The following is a 23,783-nucleotide window of genomic DNA, read 5'->3' on the forward strand; positions in this document are numbered from 1 at the left end:
GCAACAGAGCCTCCTTAGTATATGATCATCCTTAGCCAAAATTTAGGCTTATAGTCCATTTGCATTTCCCCCACCGCTAATCAAACACTTGGGTGCTAATTCATGTTTGAGCTTAGTTCATTCTACTCGTGAGATTCTTCTATTGTATTCTTCTTCCTAACACCTATCGAGGGAGTTTCCAACCCATCAGACATGCCTAGTCCACCCAGAACGTGTGGCAACGCCACGGTCAGACTTGTAATGTTCTAACTTTGTTCGGTATTTGGAATTCAGAGACTAATATGATGAATTGTATTCGGAGACTAATCTTCTATTGTATTCGATAAATATGATGTTTATATGTTGTGTTGTTTATATTTTGTGATGTAATGTATTTTGTAACCTGTGCAAATATCAGAAAAGCAAAAAATATAATTTCTAATATTCATAGTAGTGACGCACCATATTGCACTTTAGTGGCGCACATGAATAAACACATGAGTGGCGCATAACCCAGAGCACAAGATACACATGGCCCCTTAGAGTAACAACAGTGGCGCACTTCTGGGACAGTAATAACGCACCAGGTGATGCGCCACTATTATGTAAATTAACAGTGGCGCATCAGGCGTGCGCCATTACTATTTATTAGTAGTGGCGCACCTATAGTGCGCAATTAATAGCCAAAATAGGTGTGTCACTAACAACCTTTTTTCTAGTAGTGTATAATTTATTTTTATAATTCATATTGTCATAATTTATTGTAGTTTCAAACAAGGCCTTAAATGGACTAAATTCAGGCGTTTGGGTGTGATGTTGGAGTTGGCCTAATTTCGTATGTGAGCTTCTATGTAAAACGTGCAAGTAACCTGCTTCCGTGTGTCTATCATGTCTATATACATAGACTCAAGGCTATGAGCTAACAAACAGACTCGATCGATATTTTCTACATGTACAATAGTTGATAAGATGATGTTATCTTAAATCTTACATGTAATTTAAAGATGACAAAAGAAATGTCTTATAATAGATCATCTCTTAGCCTTATCTTTAATAACTAGTTATTCCTAAAAACATGGCGAGACATATTGTGTTAAGAGATCATCTTTTGTTCTCTCTAAACCTTATTTTATGAGTTCTCTCCAAAATAAGAGAAGACAAACCTTATTTTATGAGTTCTCTCCAAAATAAGAGAAGACAAACCTTATTTTATGAGTCCTATAGCATCACTACATGCCCACAAAACGGAACACCAAACCTACTAAGGACATGTCTAACTAGCACAGCCACATGTTTTTTTTTTTTGTGTGTGTGTGTGTTTTTGCGATGAAGCATAGCCACACGGTCGCAACTCACTATGTGACAAGCAGCCTATTAGCACACCTAGCCGAACAACACCCGCCCAATGTAATCATTGGTGCCCTAACTTGACACGCATGCAAGCTTCCTAACTACTCCTCCACATAGTGATCGCTAACGCTAAATGTAACACCATGTGCAACCGTGATTTTTAACACATTTACAAACTCGAGATTGTCCGAACAACTACGTTGCTTAGGATACTCAGGATCTCACACGCAAGTGAAAGGAGATCTATAAAAATGGCAGCCACTTAGCCGACATTGGTCCACAGCCAGCTACAGCAGCACCATGGCAACGTTTCACTTCTTCCTCATTACGAGTACGATCCTCTCGGCGCTCGTTTTACTCCTCCGTTTCCGCCCTGTGCAGGGCGATGGCAAGCGCCTCCCGCCTGGCCCGTCGTCCCTGCTTTTGCTATTCAGCACTGCGTGGCTAGGGCTGACGAGCTCGCCGGCCGAGGCAGAGCCCGTGCTCCAACGGCTGTTCAGGCGCTATGGCCCCATCATGTCGCTGCGAGTGGGGTCAAGGCTGGCCATCTTCGTCGCCGACCGACGCCTTGCACACACGGCGCTCGTCCAGCGCGGGGCCGCCCTGGCCGACCGCCCCAGCTTCGCAACGGCCAGGATCCTCGGTGCGGACGACAATTACTCCGTGACCCGCGCCGGCTACGGGCCGGTGTGGCGCCTACTGCGTCGCAACCTCGTCGCCGAGACGCTGCACCCGTCACGTGCCCACCAGTTCACGCATGCACGCTTTTGGGCCCGCCGCGTGCTCGTCGAGAAGCTGCGGCGCCAGGCCGACGACGGCGGGGCGCCTGCCCCGGTCACGGCCACGTTCCAATACGCCGTGTTCTACCTCCTCTTGACCATCTGCTTCGGCGAGAGGCTTGACGAGAACGTGGTGCGCACCATCACCGCCGCACAGAACGACCAGGTGCGATACATGTTCAGCAAAATGTCCGTCTTCGCCTTCGTCCCATCGGTCGCCGAGCACCTCTTCTCCGGACGCATCCGGAAAATGCTTTCCCTGCGGCGGCGGCAGAAGGAGCTCTTCCTACCGCTGATCGACGCGCGTCGGAACGGCGAGCGCGAGCCGAGGCAGAGCAAATCGGAAACCACGTTGGAGCACTCGTACGTGGACACGCTGTTCGACGTCAGGCTCCCGCAGGAGGGGAACCGCCCACTCACCGACGACGAGATAGTCAACCTCTGCTCAGAGTTCCTCACCGCAGGGGCTGACACCACCTCCACCGCACTGACGTGGATTATGGCCGAGCTGGTAAAAAACAAGGCCATCCAGGAGAGGCTCTACGAGGAAATCAAAGCCTGGACAAAGGACGACCGTGAAGAGGTCTCCGAGGAAGACATTCAGAGCATGCCTTACCTCAAGGCGGTGGTTCTCGAGGGCTTGCGGAAGCACCCGCCTGTGCACTTCGTGCTGCCGCACATGGCAGCGGAGGACGTGGAGGTTGGCGGGTACCTCGTCCCCAAGGGTTCCACAGTGAACTTCATGGTGGCCGAGATGGGTAGGGACGAGCAGGAGTGGGAGAAGCCCATGGAGTTCATTCCAGAGCGATTCCTGGCTGGCGGCAAAGGGGTGGACGTGACTGGCAACACGGGGATCAAAATGATGTCGTTCGGCGTCGGGCGGAGGATCTGCGCCGGTCTGAACATTGCCATGCTTCACCTGCTCTACCTGGTGGCCAACATGGTGAGAGAATTCGAGTGGAAGGAAGCGGCCGGCCAGGAGGTCGATTTGACGGAGAAACTCGAGTTCATGGTTGTCATGAAAAAGAAGCTGCGCCCACGTCTTGTGCCCCGAAAGCAACATGCAAGCTGACAAACACATGTAATCTTTGTTAAGAAACCAGGCACCTTCCTAAATAAACCGCCAAACATACTTCCTCGGTCTCAAAATTCTTGTCTCAAGTTTGTTTAGAAATGAATGCATCTAAATACTAAAACGTGATTAAATACACTCATATCTAGACAAATATAAGATAAATTTTTTGGAAGAAGGGAGTAGTTAACTAGATGATACCCAGACGTTTCGGCAGGAATATTTTGCAGTATATTTCACTAAGATATGATTGTATGAAATATTTGATTTAATAATATGAAAAAATAAACATAGTACACATTATATTGAATTATTGTATAGTCAAAAAATATTTATTGAATATAGATAGTTTAATTATATCAGAGATTTTTTACATCCATGTTAGGTGGGATATATGAAAGAATAAACATATTGTACATTGTATTGGACTATTGTATGGTTGAAAAATATTTATTAAATATAGGTAGTTTAATTATAGTTGTACACGTCCCACCATTTCCTGACCAGCGCCTTGATCTCCTCCCCGCCAACTGCAGGGAGACAAAACAGTAGGCATAGTTTTTTTCTAGCCGGATCTGTAGGCGAACGATCTATCCTCGGCAGTATTTTTGCAGTAATATTGCTATCTACCGGACAACAAATGAGGTCAACATCGAGCACAAGAAACTTTGGGGCATTCTCCGCCGTTCCCATTCGAGACAAAAAATCATACTACTATCTTGTTAATTTGTTATTAGGGATAGGGAAGTTGCGGTGAAGCCAGCACGCGAGAGCGAGGGCGACGCCGGAAGCTCTTTTTAAGAGCATCTTCAAGTGTCACGGACCCAACACAAGAACTTTACTCCTAAGCGCACAAGTTATGTCAACGACTCATTACGGCCTCAACCACGAGCGGGTAGCCCCCGCGCCGGCCGTTCCAGCCGACGTGGACCGACACCGGGTCATGCTGCTCCTAGGCACCCTCACGGCCAGCCTATCCATCACGGCGGGGCTGAGCCCGCCGGGCGGCGCGCGCGTTATTGCCGCCGGCGACCCGTTGCTCCACATCTCGTTTGCCCAGCGGTACCTGGCGTTCGTCTATTGCAATTCCAACGCCAGCGTTTTTGTTGCGTCGTTGGCGGTCATTCTCCTCGTCCTCCTCCCGAGGAATATACGAGTCGCCATGTCCCTGAGCCTTCTTGGTCTCATCACCTATGTTGCCGTGAGCTGCTTGAGCTTCATGACCTCTATCTGCGTCATCACATTGGCGGCCGCCGTGCTACTTTACATTGCTATTCGGCTCCCGGTATTCTTATGCAACCCTGTCGAGATTTCGCTCAAAAGTGCACAAGAAACACCGCCAAAGTGTGTGGAATTTATTCGCCCGAAGAGAAAGATGTACTTGTTGAGGTTGGCGCTGACAAAGCACAATCACCCAAACATACAGCACGGCGATGGCGATGCCTATGAGATTCTCAAGAAATCGCGAAAACATCTGCTTCTGTTCGCGACTCTTGCAGCGAGTGTTACGTACCAAGCTGGAATGAACCCAGCGGGCAGCTTTTGGCAAGGCGAAGCAACTGATTCAGGCGACGGGAATGCGACCTTCCAGCACAGGAGATATTTTGTGTTTGTTTGTTGCAACACCTCTGCCTTCGTCATGTCGATCGCTATACTCGTCACCATTGCCCTGAGCAACAGCACACTGGGAATCAGGTACTACTGCGGGTTAAAGAACGCCGTTACACTGGTATTGTTTAGCCTGATTGGAGCCTATGTCGCGAGGAGCCTGGACCTGTTTAGCCTGGTTGGAGCCTACGTCGTTGGGAGCATAAGGCAACTGTACAAATCTGTGTACATGTCCATGATTGTTGCTTGGGTGTCCCTCTATGTCGTCATTCACGCCGTGGTTTTCCTGTTACAAGTGTTCCTTGCCTGGGCATTATGGCCGCAAGAGTTGAGAGAGAAGATGGAACATTTCCTGCCCAGCTGGCTCAAGAAGTTATTTGGCCTGCCAACTGATGAGCACGCAGACGAGGAGGATGATGATGATGAGGAGGAGGAGGAGGAGGAGGAGGCGGAGGAGGAGGTAGTAGTCATGGAACGGAAGCTAGAGAGGAGGCGCAAGCTTCTTCTGCTCCTTGCAATTCTGGCAGCAATCCTCCCGTACCATCCCAGCGTGATGGCCCGGCCCGACAACCAGGCCAGCTACCTGTGGCTGGCATTCCAGTACTGCAAAGCAACCGTCTTCATCGCGTCCCTCTCCATCATCGCGATGCTGGCGAAGATGAAGCTGCCGAGGGCGCGAGGCGTGCGGTGGCACGCGCTCCGAGTGTGCGTGATACTTGACATGATGGGCCTCGTGGGAGCCTTTGCTGCCGGGCGCTACAAGAAGATATCTACCATCGATGTCCTTGTCCTGGTGTTAGCGTTTCTGCTTTGGATCGTGTTCCATGTTACAATGTCCATCTCTGGAACGCGGCGAGGTCTCGTGCATAGCCTCTTATCTATGCTCGGGTCGTCCCTGGACTTGAACGGAGAAGATCCCTACATACAAATACAAGACGAGGGCACCCAACACGACGTTGAGGTAGGGTTGTCAGGTGGGACGAATGAGGAGCCCCTTGGACTGGAGATCGCGTCTCCAATCTTAGGCGGCGCGTTGACGATGATTGTCGCCATCCCAGTGATGTCCATCGTCGCCATTCCCGTGAAGTTGCTCACGGGATTCATGATCGCTTCGATCGGGGTGGGCCTCTGGCGAAGGTCGTTCGCCCGATTATTCTGGGCGCTTGCCACAGCTCTCCAGCGCCGCCAAGGTTCCAGCACTCCGCCGACCGGCTCCGGCTCCAGCTCCAGCACGCCCTCGACTCCCCGGGAACAGCTGGTGCGCCATGGAATGTTCAGCTTGATCCACACGCTATGTTCAGGGACATGGATGTGGATACTATTTTTGGTCATCTGGGTCCCCTCGCTGAGGCAAAACCTCAAGTTGAGGTTCAAGATGTCCAATATATCTGCAGCACTGGCCGTGCTAGTTCATAGTACACACACCACAACAAGCGCTGCTGCGGGGGGGAGCACCACCACTACAGCTACGATGGACGCCCCTACAGCTACGTCTGCTGTTGAGGACACTCGGAACACGACCGCCACAGTTCCGCGGGCCACAAGCATGAGCCGGGGGGTTCAGCCTCTTGTTCAGCCGAGGCCTAGGAGGAACCGTAGGCCCAACACTTTGCTAATCGGCCCGGACTGGATCAACTGACCTCTCTCTTCCGGCCCTCCGGGCCTTGCTTCTCGTCCCTATTTGCTAGTGCTGCTAGAGCAGGAATATATATAGGTAGGCCACATCCATATAAATTTTTAAGTCCTAAAGCAAACGGGGAATTCCAGCAGCAGATTATCCCATTACCACTAGACATGCAACTGTAACGCCTTCGATTAGTTCATCGGATTGTTGCAACTGTAACGCCTTGAAGGTATGTACGTGTTTAAAGAGGAACATCACTTGCTAGACTGCTAGAATCGGACATACAGGTTTGGGTGTGGGCATTCTAGAATCCCTAAACTGGCCAACTCTAAAACACCATCCCTTCTTCTAAGACATCAACATAACGGGAGAGCTCGATTTGGACCCAATGCCCAGCCTATTTTAGACCACTCGATGACCCGTTGCGCCCTAACGCAAAAAAGCCAAAGCACTCCAAGCATTGGAACCATTAGAGAACCATTAGATATTTAATCAACTAATCAACCATGATCCACATGTTGATAATTATATGGTATCTTCATACACAATGAGAAATATTTAGTGGATTTTGCATATATACCATGCAAGGAGATACATAGGTAGCATGCATTTCTATGCATAACTAGTGGTTGAGGCCCGCCAATGGCGGCCTCCTGAGTGTGTGCTTGTGGCACACTTGCCTTGCTGACATGCCTTATTGCGTCTTCCATGTGTCATTTTCATACACATTTCAGAAGCACCCAAGCTATGAGCTAGGGAATTTTTCCCATCCCCAAATTGACTCAATAAGCTAGCAAATAAATAGCTAATCATAGGATTGTTCGTTATGGTGCCATGTTTCAGAGAAAAGAAGAATCACATGTTGCATAAACCAATTCCATGCATTAACAAATAATAAGGAGCAGCATACCTGAATAAGGCCATGCTTACATAGAGCATGACTCCACAGATGAAGGTGAGAACACCGCACGCGACAATGAAGAGGAGGAGAAAGAATCGTCTTCGGCTGATGAATCGGAGAAAGAGGAAGAGGCTTGATTGTTGATGGGCCATTCGTTGGTGTGAACTTTTGTGTCATGAACTTGGTTTGGATTTTGAACTTGGTTGGACGATGTTGTGAGCATGAATTTGAACTTGTGGGCATGAGCTTTGTATGTCATCATGAACTTGTTTGTGTGATTTAAATTATGTCATGTCTTTGTTTTGATGTTTGAAATTCATTTCGTGTCCAAAATGCAACATATGGCAAGCATCGGCTGCTCGCGCGCGCTGCATTTTAGCGGCCTGCTGAAGCTACATGCGCGCTAAAGTTTACAGCGGCCGTTGGAGCCAGTGCGCGAGCTGCAAACGCAGTTTTAGCGTGCCGCACATTGGGCGGCTGTTGGAGATGCTCTAAGAATGGGAAAAAACCAGAATGCAGTTTATTTATTTGCAGTGAACTAGAGTGAGTATGCTCTGTTACAATCAGATCAAGCGGTTGAAATGCTACATGTTACAACCGACGAAGAATTAGTTTGACAACAATGGCTTTGTCGGAACTGTTTACATTTTATTGCCCAGCTAGGGGAGCATAGCTTGCAACTGTTGATCAGTCACTAACTACCGTATGGTACATTACATTCAAGAACGGACACAGAAGCAAGTCATACATCGTACCTACGGCGCGACAAATGTAGTGCGCGCAGGCAGAATTGTAGCCACTGAACAGAAATGCCAAGATGCTAGCTAGCACGCGCATCCGCTCGTCTGTCCTTCAGGTTTAGGGCCTTGTTCTGCAACTGAATTGAAGTAGCTGGGGACAGAAAAGAGACACGGTTAAGACACTAGTGAATTATAAGAAACGACACTGCAGGCTTCCAGGCTCTGCACGCCCCCTTAGCCTACGGACCTCAAGATAACCTGATAAACTCACTGCATCTGACAAACATCATAAGATCGAGCACGGCTTGCATTTACTTACATGTCTTGATCGTGCTCATGCTCCAAGGCAAGCTTGGCGATGCACAGGAAAGCAGTGTCGACATTGCAGTCGTCCTTGGCCGAGGTTTCAAAGTAGGGAATGTCGCCCTTGGCGACGCACCAGTCCTTTGCTTTCTTCTCGGGAACCTGAAGGGTGACAGTAATGAAGTTGCAGAGTACATGTTGCTACAATAAAAGTTGAGTGTTCCAGGTAACTGACCACTCGTCTGCTCCCAGAGTCCAGATCGACCTTGTTCCCGACCAAAATGAAGGGAAACTGCTTCGGGTCTGATGGGCCAGCCTGAAAGTGAAAATGGCAAGTTACCATTCGGTTACAAACACTATTTGGATGCCATACACAGCTAATATTGCAATAATGTGCATATCAAGAATCCAAGCAATCACTGTTCTTGTTCTGATTTCCACCAGTTTGCCTCTACATCAGACTGTCGTACTTGTACGTGTACGGTCAGGGCGGTGTATCGTATTAACATCTTTCTCGCGCTTATTACGACTGACTAACCGATGGTGCAAACATGAGTTTCTGCCTGCCTGTCAGAACGGACAAAAGACGAGAAAGATGTACAAACATGCCTACACCTGTGGCGTGGAAGGCCTGATCAGAGAAAGATGCCTGAACTTATGGAAGTATGCTAGCAATTCTAAAATCGTAGCATATGTGATCATAACCTGGCATGATGATATATAGCAGCAACTTGATTGTGACAAAATGAAAGTTCACCTACTTGGTTGATGAACTCGTCGTGCCAGGTACCGAGCGTATTGAAGGTTCTTTTGGCATTGACGTCGTAGACCAGCACGCAGCAGTCGGCTCCCCTGTAGAAGGCCACGCCGAGGCTCTGGAACCTCTCCTGCCCTGCCGTATCCCATATCTACACCAGAGCAGAGCAAAGCAGCGCACAACAACGATGTTAACCACCACGCAGAACATGCAGCGCAAACTGACGATGTTAATTAAGCATTATGCAAGAGAGGAGAATCCAAATCAGTGGAGGAGGCAGGAGCAGGCTGACGGACCTGCAAGGTGACGAGCCTGTCCTCGATGAGGACCTCCTTGGTGAGGAAGTCGGCGCCGATGGTCGCCTTGTACTGCTGGCTGAATTTCTTGTTCACATACCTGACGGTCCATGTCAAGGGAAATGCAAGCAAAGCAGGCCTCACATTTGATCGAGCACCTTGCGTGCAGCACCTATACTGTAACTAAATCCCACCCGATGTTTGCCTTGCCGCCACGACAGACAGAATTTTTCTATGCTTATTATTAGTAATAATAAAGTGCAGTGAAGGAAGCATGATCGCCTACCGAATCGACGCACGGGCATCGGCCATTGACTAGAGCTGAAACTGAAGCTGGCAAAGCCAATAAGAATGGTGGATGAAAGTCAAACCGGCCGGGCCGGGCCGGTCCTAGTCCTAGATCAGAGCAAGCAACTCGGAAGGGAAGCAAAAGCATCCCCCACCCTGAACCTAACATAATCCGCAGAAAGCACGGAAAAAAGGAGGAAGAAAGAAAAGCAAGAAGTGAAGCGCCGATCGACGGATGGTATGGTACCGCGAGAAGGATACTGGTTCATCAGCGACGTCTTCCCGACCCTGAAAACCGGCGGCAGCCAGACGATTCCGAGGTCAGAGACCGGCATTGAAACGGCCGCCATGGATTGAAAACACAAGAACGAGGGGGTGAATGGGACTGACCCGCTGTCGCCGAGGACGATGACCTTGAGCAGCGTCCGCCTCCTCGGCGCCATCGCCATGGCCGGGCGGACGGGGCGGTGGCCGGTGGGCGATGGATGGATCCCTGGCGCTCTTCCCTCCCGTCAACTCCTTGTCCCGCCCCTATCTGCTCCACCACCGGTGCCTTTGCGGCAGCAGTTGTGTGTGTCACGGGGCGGTGCACGGGCAGCGAGGGAAAAGGAGGAGTCGCGAATTGAGACACTTCGCCGGTCAGACTATTACCCAAGTGGGGGCCAGGAACAAAAGGAAAAGTTAGATCCCCTTTTTTTTGGAAATAGACGACGGGCCAGAGGATCCGGCCCGCGGGCCATGACTGACACAGGCACCCCTGAGCCGTGATGGAGCCCGGCCCAGACGCGACCACAGCGGGTGCGTGCCAAAAAAGAAACTCGACCGACTTTTGTCTACAGAAAGAAAAAACCTGGACCGACCGCGGAGGTCGTGGCGGCTTTTTTTTACGTTATCGGCACGAGGAGCTGAGTCAGGCTCGTGCTATCCTATCCCTGTACCCGCAGCCGATGAGGTGGCTTGTCGGTCGTGCGTGGAAAGCTGCAGCTTCCGTGATCCCCTCGCCAACGTGTCACCGCCAAGTTGGTGGTGGCTCGCAGATCGTACCAACGGGGGCCAAGAAACAGTTGATGCGTCCAATGCGTTTGTCCACATGGTGATAACGATATTGCCCCCCTTCTTCTTCTTCTTCTTCTTCTTCTTCTTCTTTCAATTTATTTCCAAGTGCTCCATCTATAAATAAATATAAAAGCCCTTCTAGCGTACTTTCTTTGTTTTATTAATATAATATATTTTTGACATTACACCGAAACGGATTAAGTAGTAATGTAAACACTTTTATATTTCTTTGCAGAGAGAATGTGAATCATCGTGACTTGTTAGATTTTTGACTTGATGAGTTGCCCGCAGTTAAAATAAGCTCACACATTCTCTCTTCCTTGCACCGCTTCGTTGTTAGTTTCGTGCATCTTCTCTTTATCCACATATATAAAGGTATATATGAGTGTTTTGTTTCGGTGATGCTTTGTGTTTACTACCACAGACAACATAGGAATTCGTTGTCCCAACAAAACAAAGTTAGTGAAGAAAGACGTGTGGTGAAACTATTTTTAAGGCCTAATGCCACACACATCTTTATATATAAAAGAAACATTCTAAGGGGTGCAGTTTTCTTCCCCCTGCATCAATCGACGATGTGCACCGTGAGCAAAGCTCCTTGCCGACTCTGGGTCTGCGTCTCGACGGATCAAACTTGTTTAAATCCAATAGCTTGTAGAAGTCTGAGAAATCGTCAATGTATCATCGGTGCATGCGATCGTGATCTACGTAGCAAATCGTCGTCCGGGAGAAGAAAACCCTGAAAAGATCCTACAAATCCTCTGGAGACAAACATAGGAATTTGTTGTCCCAACAAAACAAAGCTGATGAAGAAGAAGGTTGGGAGAAATGGTAATGCAGGTGAAGCTGGTGGGAGAGTTGATGGCGCTTGCTGGATGGGCTGATGGCAACCAAAAATAGCTATCTCTTTTTGTGGTATGAGTTTGGTCATTTCGCTTTTACGCTTCTGAGCCTGGTTGGCGATATGTTGTATGGGGATATTCCAGTGGTACTTTCAAGTTGGTAGGCTAGTTTTGTTGTGCGTGGTGGTTGATGATACCAGGTTTTCGTCCCACAGTCTATCGTTCCTGATGACAGGCGTAGATGGTGGATTTTCTGGTATTGTCACGAGCTTGTTTCTTTCCTTTCCCTTCTCTCTATTTCTGGTCCGAAAGACATTGTATTCTTGTTATGAATATAATGAAAAGGGGAGGACCCCGGTTTGAAAAAAAAACAAAATAAAGTTAGTGAAGAAAGACATGTGGTGAAACTTTTTTTAAGGCCTAATGCCACACACATTTTATATATAAAAAAGAAACATTCTAAGGGATGCAGTTTTCTTCCTCCTGCATCAATCGACGATGTGCACCATGAGCAAAGCTCCTTGCCGACTCTGGGTCTGCGTCTCGACGGATCAGACTTGTTTAAATCCAATAGCTTGTAGAAGTCTGAGAAATCGTCAATGCATCATCGGTGCATGCGATCGTGATCTACATAGCAAATCGTCGTCCGGGGAGAAGAAAACCCTGAAGAAATCCTACAAATCCTCTGGAGAACACACATGCTACCCGAATTCACACATATCCACCAAATACCAAAATTGACTGGATTAGGAAGATCCGCCAGAGACAAAATCCATTGATGCTAAGCTTGCTGATGAAACCGGGATAAGACAGGGAGAACGTTATTCGAACATAAGATCAACACTGCCGTCTCACTACCCTGGAAACTCATTGTATGTTAAAATACCGCTTTTCATGTTACAACATGGTGCTGAGTTCCGTTTCTCCGAAGAATAAGGAAACACACTCTCTAAAAGCAAGTAGGACACGAATAAAATAGGGAAAATTCATAAAAAATAATAACGCTGCAACATTTTCAACAAAGAGCTACTTTTGAAAAATGCAGACAAATATGGTGGAAAGGCTTCTGATTATGTTTTTCCTGTTAACAAGCATATTCATATGTTCTAACTGCGCGCGAATTTAAAAAAAACATATTCTTTCAATTTTTACCCAATTCGTCGGGATCAAGCTCCAAGCTCCGTTTGAAATGGCCGGCAACATTGTGGCATTTTTGCAACTTGGAATCTCATAAACCACGTTTAAAAGTAAAAAACTGCTCCCTGCAGTCATACGGAAAGTACCGCACACTATAATTTTCCCTTATAAAATCGTCTGCAGTGCACACCGCAGTGAGAGAGCCGAAGACGTCACTCCATCCGAGTCGAACCACACCGCACTGCCGCCGCGTCCCGTGCTCCCAGGGGAGATCGAGCCAGCGCGAGCAGCTAGCCGATGAGCCGCCTCGTTTCCCGGCGGCACGTCGCCGCCGCCGCGGCCCTCCGGCGGTCCCCCGCCGCGTTCGCTTCCAGGTGACCCGCCTCCGCCTCCGCCTCTCACCCCCTCTCCGTCTTTTTTCTCTGTCGCGATCCGGCTCCGTCCGAAGCCTATCATCATCTGTGGCGTGCGCGGGGTGGACAGCCCGTGGAAACTGTCAGACGCCGCTGGGTGATCTTAGATGCGAATTCCTTACGCGGGAGCTCGAATCGCCTGCTCCGTGACCGCGATTTCAGGGGCGATCTGGGTTGCTAGCTGCCAGGATTCAGAGATGGCGTGCGATTGATTTGTTACTGCTCGGTTCCGCACTGACTGCGTAACATTTGGTTGTATTTGGCCTGACAGTTTGGGCGATGCGCAGGTGGCTGCACACGCCGGCATTTGCGACGGTGTCCCCCGAGGAGATCTCTGGTTCAAGCCCCGCCGAAGTGCAGAATTTTGGTGAGATGACCGGCATTTGGGGGATCTTCCTGTATGCGCTGCTTTAAATTGGTCCTGCTTGCTAGTCTCTGTCCAGGGGGGGGGGGGGGGGTTACTGGTTACTTCTTGTGATGTTTTAAGAGTGATGCATAATACGTAGGAATTCTATGGGGAAGGTGGACAGAAGTAATTTTACTTCAGAAGCCGCTTTCCATCACTTCCGATTTATACTATCAGTATCAGACTTCATTCCTGTGAAGTTCCTACTGGGCAAAATGGGCAAGATGTGTTTGGTCATTTGTAGTGCTTGTTTTCGAGGCTCGTGTTATGATTATTTGCTGACACCTAGTTCAGTACTGTACTACTGTTGAGCAGGCGTGTTTAAAAGTACGGAACCTGAAATTGAATTGCTAAAGCATGGAATCCTTCGGCTTCTTTGTAGTTTCATCTGTGACCATCATGTCCCCCACCGAAGTGAAATATGCTATTTCACCACATCCACTGACGAAGTTAAGTTCAGTGCAGGGAAAGTGGATAAAGCCTGCTAACTGGAACTGGATAGTCGATCCTTTAAATGGCGAAAAATTTATCAAAGTTGGTGAGGTTCAGGGATCTGAAATAAAGGTACTGATGCTTTGGCGGTGCTTCTCTTTTGATTTCCTTGCTACAGCGCTATGAGTATAATTTAGTCATATCTATCAACTTTTCTCAACTTTAGTCGTGTGTCTATTAGCTCTGAAGTGTGTTCTCAAACAATATGCAATATTTTTGTGGTGCAGCCATTTGTGGAGAGTTTATCTAAATGCCCAAAGCATGGACTTCACAACCCACTTAGAGCTCCAGAGAGGTATGTGTTTTTTTCCTGTACTATGGATTTAAGCCGGTTAACGTACTATTTTTTGGCTGCCTGATTTTTGTGACCTTATATTTCAAAACTAACTCAACTAGTTAGTTCCCGGTTGGTCCGCTTATCCGATTATAAACCTTTTAATCTCTAAATGAAACCACAATTTACAAAGGTTTTCCTCACCATTTAGTACTTGGTCACTGAAGTTTTACCCTACAACCCCATGTACACAAGTTTATTACGATATCCTAATTTATGCACACTCGTCACCAGACAGCACCTCCTAAAAAGTATTCCATAGCTACTTTATACTCACCATGACCACATATTAGATATTACTTTTGTCTTCATTTCTCAGTCTCTGTGATGCATTTTTGCCATTATTTTAACCATAAATACTTCTAGCAACCATTTGAAAGTAAGAATTACAAAAGTTATACATATTACTTCCATGTCACGTATCTAAAAAGGGGCAGCCCGGTGCATGTAGCTCCCGCTTGCGCAGGTTCCGACCACTTTGGGTCTATTGTACGCAGCCTTTCCCTACATTTCTGCAAGAGGATATTTCCCTACATGTCACGTATCTAAATATTTTGTAAAATACTAATGATCAGATATCAAAAGGTTCAACCATGCTTCCAACAGTAACATGTTTTTTGTGATTTGAAAGAGTAGTCAGCAAACATGGTATATGAACAAACCCACATGTCCTGTGTAAACTTGTGCTGATAATAATAGTGTCTGGTACTATCAGTAATTGCACCTTGAAGAATTTTGGAACCTCCAATATGCAGGTATCTCATGTATGGAGATATATCTACAAAAGCTGCACACATGCTTGGTCAACCTGAGGTATGCCATCTTGAAACAAAAATTCTTATACTCAGTACTCACATCTTTTAAACGGCTCTGCACACGCATGGACCAATTTTCCATGTGATGCACATTTATTAAGGCAAATAGGGGTATCCCCTGCTGACTTTGTGACCCCTTCACAGAGGAGAGAAGAATGATAGCACCTTTTTTTTTATCATCTAATTCTCCACTCATTGTTGTCACTGGTGGTTGACAGGTCTTAGATTTCTTTGCTAAGCTTGTTCAAAGGGTTTCTCCGAAGAGCTATCAGCAAGCTCTTTTGGAAGTTCAAGTTTCTCAAAAATTCTTGGAGAACTTCTGTGGAGATCAGGTACGTGAATCTACAAATCATTTTCTTCATTTTCCGGGTCAGTTGTTCACAAATGATGGTACAATTTCATAGGAATGCATGCATGGTTAGCAAGGAGCTGTCATTATGCTCCAGTTTGCAGAGATTGAAATGAACAACCAATAATAATACTCCCTCCATTCCTAAATATAGGTCTTTTTAGAGATTCCACTACGAACTACATACGGATGTATATAGACATACTTTAGAGTGTAGATGCACTCATTTTGCTTTGTATGTAGTCCATAGTGTAATCTCTAAAAAGACTTATATTTAGGAACGGAGTGAGTACTTTCTAATTTAATCTTCTATCTGGTTGATATAACAGGTACGCTTTCTGGCTCGGTCATTTGCTGTACCTGGAAATCATGTTGGACAAATGAGTAATGGCTATCGTTGGCCATTTGGCCCGGTAAGTACTCGAAACTTCTTTGATAGAAAAAATGTTGTATTTGAGGTATGTTGTTTCTTTTGGTCCTTCCACTGCATATCAAAACGAAAGAATTGGTATGGTCTAATTGGATTGCTGGTACTTGATTTACAAGCTATTGGGCATAGGAATTCAACTGTGTGCAAAATGTGAGTTGTATCTGATACACTAGCCAAAACAATTGCTTAACATGGCCTGCTAGTGTTTTTTCTTTTCCTTAGCATATTATTTGTTGAATGCACTGCCATGGTGAATTTGCTAGAAAAATATCAGGCTCCATCCTTAATCTAATTATTTCGTAATAATATAGTTAGACCCATTGGAACTACAAAGGAACTTTCATGTGGATGTAAAACATTTGGCTTGATAAACTCCAAGTTTTCCATGAACTCTTGAGCATGGCTTCCATTATTTTGAGAGTGAACTGAAGTAAGCTTAGATGGCTTATTTTATTTTTAGTTGCTTCTAATGGTTATTCCAGTAACAGAATGTTAAGCTTTTGATGCGCCATTAGTTTTTATTACCTGTGACATGTTAGTCCTAATATATTTTAACTTTGAGCAGGTTGCAATAATCACACCATTCAATTTCCCATTGGAGATTCCCTTACTGCAACTGATGGGTGCACTTTATATGGGAAATAAACCAGTTCTCAAAGTTGACAGCAAAGTTAGCATTGTGATGGAACAAATGATCAGGTTGCTTCATGAGTGTGGGTTGCCTGCAGAGGACGTGGACTTCATAAATTCTGATGGTATCACAATGAACAAGCTGCTATTGGAGGTTTGACTTCTATTTTTTGGACTTTGGGAGAATGTTTCCTGTAGCTTTGGAAAGGAATTTGTGCTATAGTAAGATGATATAACTAGTTAAATCAATCTATAACAACCAAAATCCATGTTTGGACATATACATGTAACATCCTGGTCATCATGTTAATGATAAGCAAGAATGTGGTGATTCAACCATTCTTTCTGTTTGCTGAATGTGGTACAACATCTTCAAGTGTTCAGCAACAGATATATTTTGTTTTGGAGTTCAAAACATAACAGTATGCATCAACTAGTTTTTCTATTCCGAGCCAAAACTAGCTATTGACCAAGTGTACTAGTACTACTGTCTTGTATGCAGCACATATTTCATGGTTGAATCTATTCCATGATCTTTTGTAGGCAAATCCAAAAATGACCCTCTTCACTGGGAGCTCACGTGTGGCAGAGAAACTGGCTGCTGATTTACAAGGCCGAATCAAGTTGGAAGATGCTGGTTTTGATTGGAAAATTCTTGGTCCAGATGTTCAAGAGGTCCGAAGTCACTTCTGTTATATCCTTCACATCAATATATTAATAATTCAGTTTTGTGTATTTACCAAGCTGAAGGTGATTTGACTTGATTTTGTGATATGATGCCCAAACAGGTTGATTATATTTCATGGGTTTGCGACCAGGATGCTTACGCTTGCAGTGGTCAGAAGTGCTCTGCCCAGTCTATGCTATTCATGCACAAGGTAAAGACTAAACAATGATATCATCAGTGCACAATTTTCCTTCCTGGGTTTACCGGTGACTTATGAGCTAACTGTTGATATCTTTATGAACACTGGTTCAAGTCCAGCTGTTTCTTGTCATGCTGAGTTTTGTTATTTTAAGATAATAGGTAAAATGCTCCAGAGAAAAAAAAGATGAATCACTCTTTAATGAACTTCAGGAGCTTATTACAAACTTGCGCTTCTCTGACAACGGGACGCAACAGTAGTGTGTTTAATAGTTTTCTTCTAATTGCAGAATTGGTCGTCTAGTGGGCTACTTGAGAAAATGAAGAAACTTTCTGAAAGGAGGAAGCTTGAAGATTTGACAATTGGCCCAGTCCTTACTGTGAGTGACCATCTTTAACCACATTCTATTCTTTAGTAACTTGTCATGGTGTAGGATTTGGCAGCATTTAGTTGTTAAAAAGATGAACCGAGCAATAAATCAGAACCAATTAACAAAATAATTATTTCCCTTTGGTTGATGTGATAATCCAAGCATCAAGTAGTGTATAAAAGAAGATAACTGAATTTACGTAAGAAAATAAAAAGAAACTGAAGGGAACCTGTCCTTGCACAGTAGTACAATAGAAAGGCGAGAAAGAACACGTAGTCGTTTAACACCATTTTTTTAAACTGATGGCTGTTGCACAACTGGATGGGGGCAGTATAGGCAGTTTCAGGTAGGGATACAGGTGCTCAGTTATTGACCCACATCACTTCAGTGGCTCATTTCCAACTTAATTGGCTGCCTACCTGTATAACTATACAGTTTAAGTGGTTTCAAGTTTTACCACAGAATTAATTTTATCATCATCTTCTGCTTATGCAGGTTACAACATCAACCATGATAGAGCACATGAACAACCTTCTCAAAATACCAGGATCAAAGGTTCTATTTGGTGGTGAACCTTTGGAGAACCACTCCATCCCAGAAATATATGGTGCCTTCAAGCCTACTGCTGTGTTTGTCCCACTAGTGGAGATTCTAAAAAGCGATAACTTTGAGCTTGTGACGAAGGAGATATTTGGTCCTTTCCAGGTAATACATTCAGACAGCGAAGCTTTCTTTTGGCATGGTAAAATACAGCTTTTTGATGGTAACTAGTTTCTTATGATGTTAGTGTTACTGACTCCTCCATAAGCATGTATATCAGATGTGCCCATGTTTATGGCCTTATTATGACGTAGCTGAATAATAATTTCCTTGGTTATGGAATGTAATGTTTATCTTCTCTTAATGCTTAGGGCCATCTTATATTTCTGATTTGTATAGGAAAAGAAAAACTAGTTTTAACCACCCTTACTGAATTTGCTTCCGTGGAAGGTAGCTAGGTTTCGGTGGTCTTGTATCCTAGAAATAAATGTTAAGTTGGTTTGAAGCTGTATTTCTTTGACAGTTTCCTTAAGTTATGTACTTACCTATTGTGAGTGCATATTTCAGGTGGTTACAGAATACTCCGAGGATCAACTTGAATTGGTATTAGAAGCCTGCGAGAGGATGAATGCGCATCTGACAGCTGCAGTAGTTTCAAACGACAAATTATTCCTGCAGGCAAGTTTGTTCATCTCTGTCACAGTGTTGAAATTTATATCCATTAGATTGCTCCATTATCCTGGAAAGTCTTCATTTTTTGCACCGAGACAGTCAGATAAAATTGTGGTTTCGCAAGTCATCTTCTAGCGTTATTTACATTATATTATCCTCACGTCTCATTTACATCGGCAATCGAGATTCCTCTGCGTGGAGAATGATTCACTCTTCTCATCTCGATCTTCAGGAAGTACTCGGGAAATCAGTTAACGGTACGACGTATGCTGGAATTCGAGCAAGGACCACTGGCGCTCCACAGAACCACTGGTGAGCTGAAGTCCCATTGCCGCCAATACCAGTGATCATTGTCTAATGTTGTTGAATGATATAACATTTTTCATGATCGGTCATTCAGGTTTGGTCCTGCCGGTGACCCAAGAGGCGCGGGGATTGGCACTCCAGAAGCCATCAAACTCGTCTGGTCTTGCCACAGGGAGATCATATATGACATTGGTCCCTTGCCCAAGAACTGGGCACTTCCTTCGGCTACATGATATGTCTAGGACGGCTAGCTAGAAGAACACGCTGTTGATGGAGAAGAAGGCTACACGGACCGAATTAGCTGGTCGAGGACTGGTACCGTGTTGTGTTGAATAATGGAAGCCCCGTGTAGGCAATTGGGAGAATCTCGACTCCCAAGAACAAAGTAAAGGTCATAATTATGAATGGAGTACCACGAGGGTTGTTAATGGAGCTTTAGATGTTACTCTAGTAAAAGAATTGAATTATGCCACTGTTACTATTGTTCCATAAGTGTTTGGTGCTGAGATTATCCAAATATGCAGGGCCTTTTTCTTTGCAATGGTGAGGGACCCGAAGGTCATAAGTGTCATGGTTTTAGCGAGGGAGTTCAGCATAGTAATACACTGAAGGACCCCAAAGAAAGGCAAAAGTACATACATGACCTTTTTTGTAAACAGAACCCTAGAAATTACACATAAATCACAATCAGGTCCCAAATGGCAGCATAGACGGAGATGAACGCACAGGGGTTCAGTGCTAGACCGCCATGCAACCTACGAATCCTAGCCGTCCTTGACTTGAGTGGAAATATCTCTAATTTGATATTTCAACTCTCAGCGTCGAGGTCATAGTCGAGCGTCGTGGTCATATGCACTCGAGCATCGTGGTCATAGTTGTGCATATGAAGAGAAGAAGAACGCAGTAGCTTTGAGTGTCGTGGTCATAGTTGTGCATTTGAAGAGAAGAAGAACCCTGTCACAGTGGTCTGGCTACACCACTGATGGTTAGAATCGAACCTTGAACTTCGAATCCTTGAAGTCAGTATTCTGGGTTCAGTGATCCTGGTCAACCTCAACTCCATTCTTGTTCAATATGATCCTGATAAATCTCAACCCCAATCCCATTCGATGTTTTTTGAGCAAAAATACTGTTTGTTGTTCAACACATCCGGAAGAAGACATTTTTTTTAAAACGGAGGCAAAAGCTTTATCTCATCTCATTAATAAAAAAGAAGGGTAACAAGGTCACGCGAGGGTCATTACTCCTCGACAAATGATTTAAACAAAGCCTACTCTCGCGACATCAAAGATCCCAAATGTTTTGCCCCAGCCAGATGAACTGAGCCTTGATACGGTCCATCACGACGGTCGGCATCGTGGCCTTCTTCCACAACTCCCATGATACAAGCATAAGAAGAGAGGACACTACCTTCCTTTTGTGCCCTCGCCCAAGTACGTTCATGTCCCACCGACCCCCTATGTTGAGTGATCACGGTCAATCTCAACCCCAATCCTGTTCAATGTTGTCATAATACGGCTGATACAAATCAAAGATAAACCACCTCACCCATCGTTCGATGAGGTAAATCACAGCCACCCCCTGTCTCCACCTCCTCTAGCACACGCCGCAGTTTGGGCGTAGCCCCGCGTTTGGCTCCGACGCTTCTCGTACATCACTTCAGACTTCAGCAAGGATAGCCGTCGGTCAGCTCGCAGCATCTGCGTCGTCTCACATTCCTGGAGCCAGCTTGTAAAGCTTGAAGCAGCGTGTTCTCCATGGTACCATTGCCATACACCTCCCGTGATGCCTCATAAGTAAAGCCTCACAACACCATAACGTCCATTGCAGCACGAGGACGACCATCCCATAGCGCCGGGTGTGCAGCACTACGACAACCATCACAACGGCCTACAACTTTGGACTCTCATCGCAACACAGTAGTGGCCATCACAACAGTGGCATGCAGATTCGGACACCCATTGCAGTGCGGTGGCGACCGACACATAACTATGGACATGCAGTCACTACACCACCGCGCAGCTCCAAACATGCATTCGAGCATGCACGACGACCATCACAACATAAGCATGTGGCTCTAAACATGCATTGTGACACAATGACCACCATCACAACAGCAAACCGACACCAATTGCAGCATGGTGGTGACCATCAGCTACGGACATCCATTGCTGCACGACGACGACCATCACAACACTAGCCCATGGCTCCAGACGCTCATTGCAGCACGGCAATGACCATCACAACACCGGCCCATGGCTTCGAACGCTCATTGCAGCACCGTGATGACCATCACAACACCGGCCCACGGCTCTGGACGCCCATTGCAACGTGGTGGTGACCATCACAACATTGACCACGGCTCCAGATACGCATTGCAGCATGACGCTGACCATCACAACACCGCATCGCGGTTCCGGACGCCTGTTGCAGGACCGCGGCGACCATCAAAACACCGACTCGCGGCATAGGACACCCATTGCAGCACCGCGATGACCATCACAACACCGGCCTGCAGCTCTAGACGCCCATTGCAGCACCACAAGGACAATCGCAAAACATGTCAACGTGTAACGTCCAATATGTGGTCGTATCCTAGTGGAAACTTGGAAGTATCAACAAGGATAGAAGCGCATACCGGAGACGCTTTGGAAGGTTAATATCATCACATATACATGTGCTGAATAGAAGAGAATACAAGATATAGGCTGCAACAAGAATTAAGCATTTGTATTTGACAAACTTACGAGTAAAAAAATAAGAAGAGTGATTTACGCATAAACTGACGTGAACTAGTAATGATGAAGAAGTGATCCTGAACACCTGCGTACGAGTCAATCATAATCCCACTGTGTTCTCTTATTGCCCAAACCTCACAAGAAGGGACGATCATGGTTACACAGACAGATGGTGTATTTTAATTGGATTCAGTGTCAAGTTCTTTGTAATCGGATATTATAAATTTCCAACTCGCCACATAACCATCGACACGTCTTTCCGAAAGATTTTAACCTTGCAGGGATACTTCAAGTAGCCCATCATAACTTAGCACACGCATCCGATGGAAAACCTCACATCGTAAAAGCACGATGCCTATAAGGAATTCCCTTGGACAAGTCACCCATCAAAGGTAAAACTAAACCAACAAGCCCCCCCAGTGTGTTGACGATCCCAACGGGAGCCGCATATCTTGTTCTCAGGTCACAACCGCCTATTCAAAGTGGACAATAGCCAATGCTTCGAGTTGCCCCGAGGTGACACCGCTTACTACTAGATATTTGGACCAGCACCATCAACACTGCCCCCTGTATGATGTTGAATTAAAATCCACGAAGGGAAGACCCTTTGTGCAATTAATTAATTATTAGTATTATTATGTTGGCAAATTTTAAAACCATTGATGGGCCTTGATGGAGGAGTTTTATCCTAAAATGAATGATCAAGGGGGCCACATAATACCCCACATGTGTTAGAAGCGCTCATCAAATAACATAACACTGGTATAACGTAAACTGAGGCGGAAAGAGTGGAACAAAACACCAGGCAAAACACAAAGCCTTCTACCCTTTACCAAGTATATATATAGGTAAATTACCTGGGGCACCTAGGTGTCCAGGCACCTTGTTTGGATTTAATTCGTTAGTGCATTTTGTACGTATAAATAACCACTAATGCTTTCCAAATAATTCACTTTCCATTTTTGCTTGCATGCACTAGTACTCACGTCACTGATTGTAGATGGATTTTCAAAACAAATGCATGTTATTGACTGCCTCATAATTGACTTATTTCCTTAATAAACAATTATACTATAATCTTGTTAGCAAACAAATAGTGCGTACCTTGATGTGAATTTTATTTGTAAAATACGGCTACTTATCTACCCGACTATATAAAATGTAACAACGTATATAACAGGTTACGTAAAATATGCCTAAAATATCTGCTGGGTAACGTAGCATAAATTCAAAAAATTTCCTACGCATGTTCAGATCTTCCTATGGAGAGACCAGCAACGAGAGGGGTAAGAGCATCTTCATACCTTTGAAGATCGCTAAGCGGAAGCGTTGCTAGAACGCGGTTGATGGAGTCGTACTCGCAGCGATTCCGATCTAGTGCCGAACAACGGCACCTCCGCGTTCAACACACGTGCAGCCCGGTGACGTCTCCCGCACCTTGATCCAGCAAGGAGGAGGGAGAGGTTGGGGAAGAGGACCAGCAACACGACGGCGTGGTGTTGGTGGAGAGACGAGGTCTCCCGGCAGGGCTTCGCCAAGCGCCGGCAGAGAGGAGGAGGAAGAATTGCAGGGCTGCGCCGAGGGAGAGAGAAAACGGTGTCCTCCAAAGGCCAAAAGTGCCCACTATATATAGGGGAAGGGGAGAGGGGGTGCCACCCCTAGGGTTCCCACCCTAGGGGGTGCGGCAGCC

General features: G+C 45.9%; 3 protein-coding genes across 3 annotated transcripts; 2 read left to right on the forward strand and 1 right to left on the reverse strand.

The window, feature by feature from the left end:
- The first annotated feature begins 1,629 nt into the window (after positions 1 to 1,629).
- Positions 1,630 to 3,180, forward strand: LOC123417389 (cytochrome P450 89A2-like). Its single transcript, XM_045106897.1, has one exon. It carries the CDS (start codon positions 1,630 to 1,632, stop codon positions 3,178 to 3,180), a length of 1,551 nt encoding a protein of 516 aa, XP_044962832.1.
- A 4,631-nt stretch (positions 3,181 to 7,811) lies between these two features.
- LOC123448354 (ras-related protein Rab7-like) lies at positions 7,812 to 10,350 on the reverse strand. The gene is made up of 7 exons (XM_045125200.1): positions 10,088 to 10,350; positions 9,959 to 9,985; positions 9,410 to 9,509; positions 9,118 to 9,264; positions 8,592 to 8,672; positions 8,373 to 8,518; positions 7,812 to 8,204 (listed from the first exon to the last, which is right to left on the reverse strand). The coding sequence occupies exons 1-7, from the start codon at positions 10,144 to 10,146 to the stop codon at positions 8,138 to 8,140; spliced, it is 627 nt and encodes a 208-aa protein (XP_044981135.1). The 5' UTR covers positions 10,147 to 10,350; the 3' UTR covers positions 7,812 to 8,137.
- A 2,583-nt stretch (positions 10,351 to 12,933) lies between these two features.
- LOC123448360 (probable aldehyde dehydrogenase) lies at positions 12,934 to 19,872 on the forward strand. The gene is made up of 15 exons (XM_045125211.1): positions 12,934 to 13,106; positions 13,433 to 13,512; positions 14,012 to 14,115; positions 14,271 to 14,338; positions 15,133 to 15,190; positions 15,411 to 15,524; positions 15,871 to 15,954; positions 16,537 to 16,755; positions 17,145 to 17,276; positions 17,390 to 17,479; positions 17,757 to 17,846; positions 18,333 to 18,542; positions 18,945 to 19,055; positions 19,282 to 19,361; positions 19,450 to 19,872. Exons 1-15 carry the CDS (start codon positions 13,030 to 13,032, stop codon positions 19,586 to 19,588), a joined length of 1,656 nt encoding a protein of 551 aa, XP_044981146.1. The 5' UTR covers positions 12,934 to 13,029; the 3' UTR covers positions 19,589 to 19,872.
- The last annotated feature ends 3,911 nt before the right edge of the window (positions 19,873 to 23,783 follow it).

Source organism: Hordeum vulgare, chromosome 1H (assembly GCF_904849725.1).
Source record: "Hordeum vulgare subsp. vulgare chromosome 1H, MorexV3_pseudomolecules_assembly, whole genome shotgun sequence".
Taxonomy (NCBI): domain Eukaryota; kingdom Viridiplantae; phylum Streptophyta; class Magnoliopsida; order Poales; family Poaceae; genus Hordeum; species Hordeum vulgare.

What these genes read in the sequence shown, in the direction of transcription:
- LOC123448360 (XM_045125211.1), top strand. Translation starts at nt 13,030, where the DNA reads ATGAGCCGCCTCGTTTCCCGGCGGCACGTCGCCGCCGCCGCGGCCCTC. An exon ending in CCCGCCGCGTTCGCTTCCAG is followed by an intron (nt 13,107 to 13,432) that starts GTGACCCGCCTC and finishes GGCGATGCGCAG; the next exon opens with GTGGCTGCACACGCCGGCAT. An exon ending in TTGGTCCAGATGTTCAAGAG is followed by an intron (nt 17,277 to 17,389) that starts GTCCGAAGTCAC and finishes ATGCCCAAACAG; the next exon opens with GTTGATTATATTTCATGGGT.
- LOC123417389 (XM_045106897.1), top strand. Translation starts at nt 1,630, where the DNA reads ATGGCAACGTTTCACTTCTTCCTCATTACGAGTACGATCCTCTCGGCG.
- LOC123448354 (XM_045125200.1), bottom strand. Translation starts at nt 10,146, where the DNA reads ATGGCGATGGCGCCGAGGAGGCGGACGCTGCTCAAGGTCATCGTCCTC. An exon ending in AAGACGTCGCTGATGAACCA is followed by an intron (nt 9,510 to 9,958) that starts GTATCCTTCTCG and finishes ATGGACCGTCAG; the next exon opens with GTATGTGAACAAGAAATTCA. An exon ending in ACAGGCTCGTCACCTTGCAG is followed by an intron (nt 9,265 to 9,409) that starts GTCCGTCAGCCT and finishes GCTCTGGTGTAG; the next exon opens with ATATGGGATACGGCAGGGCA.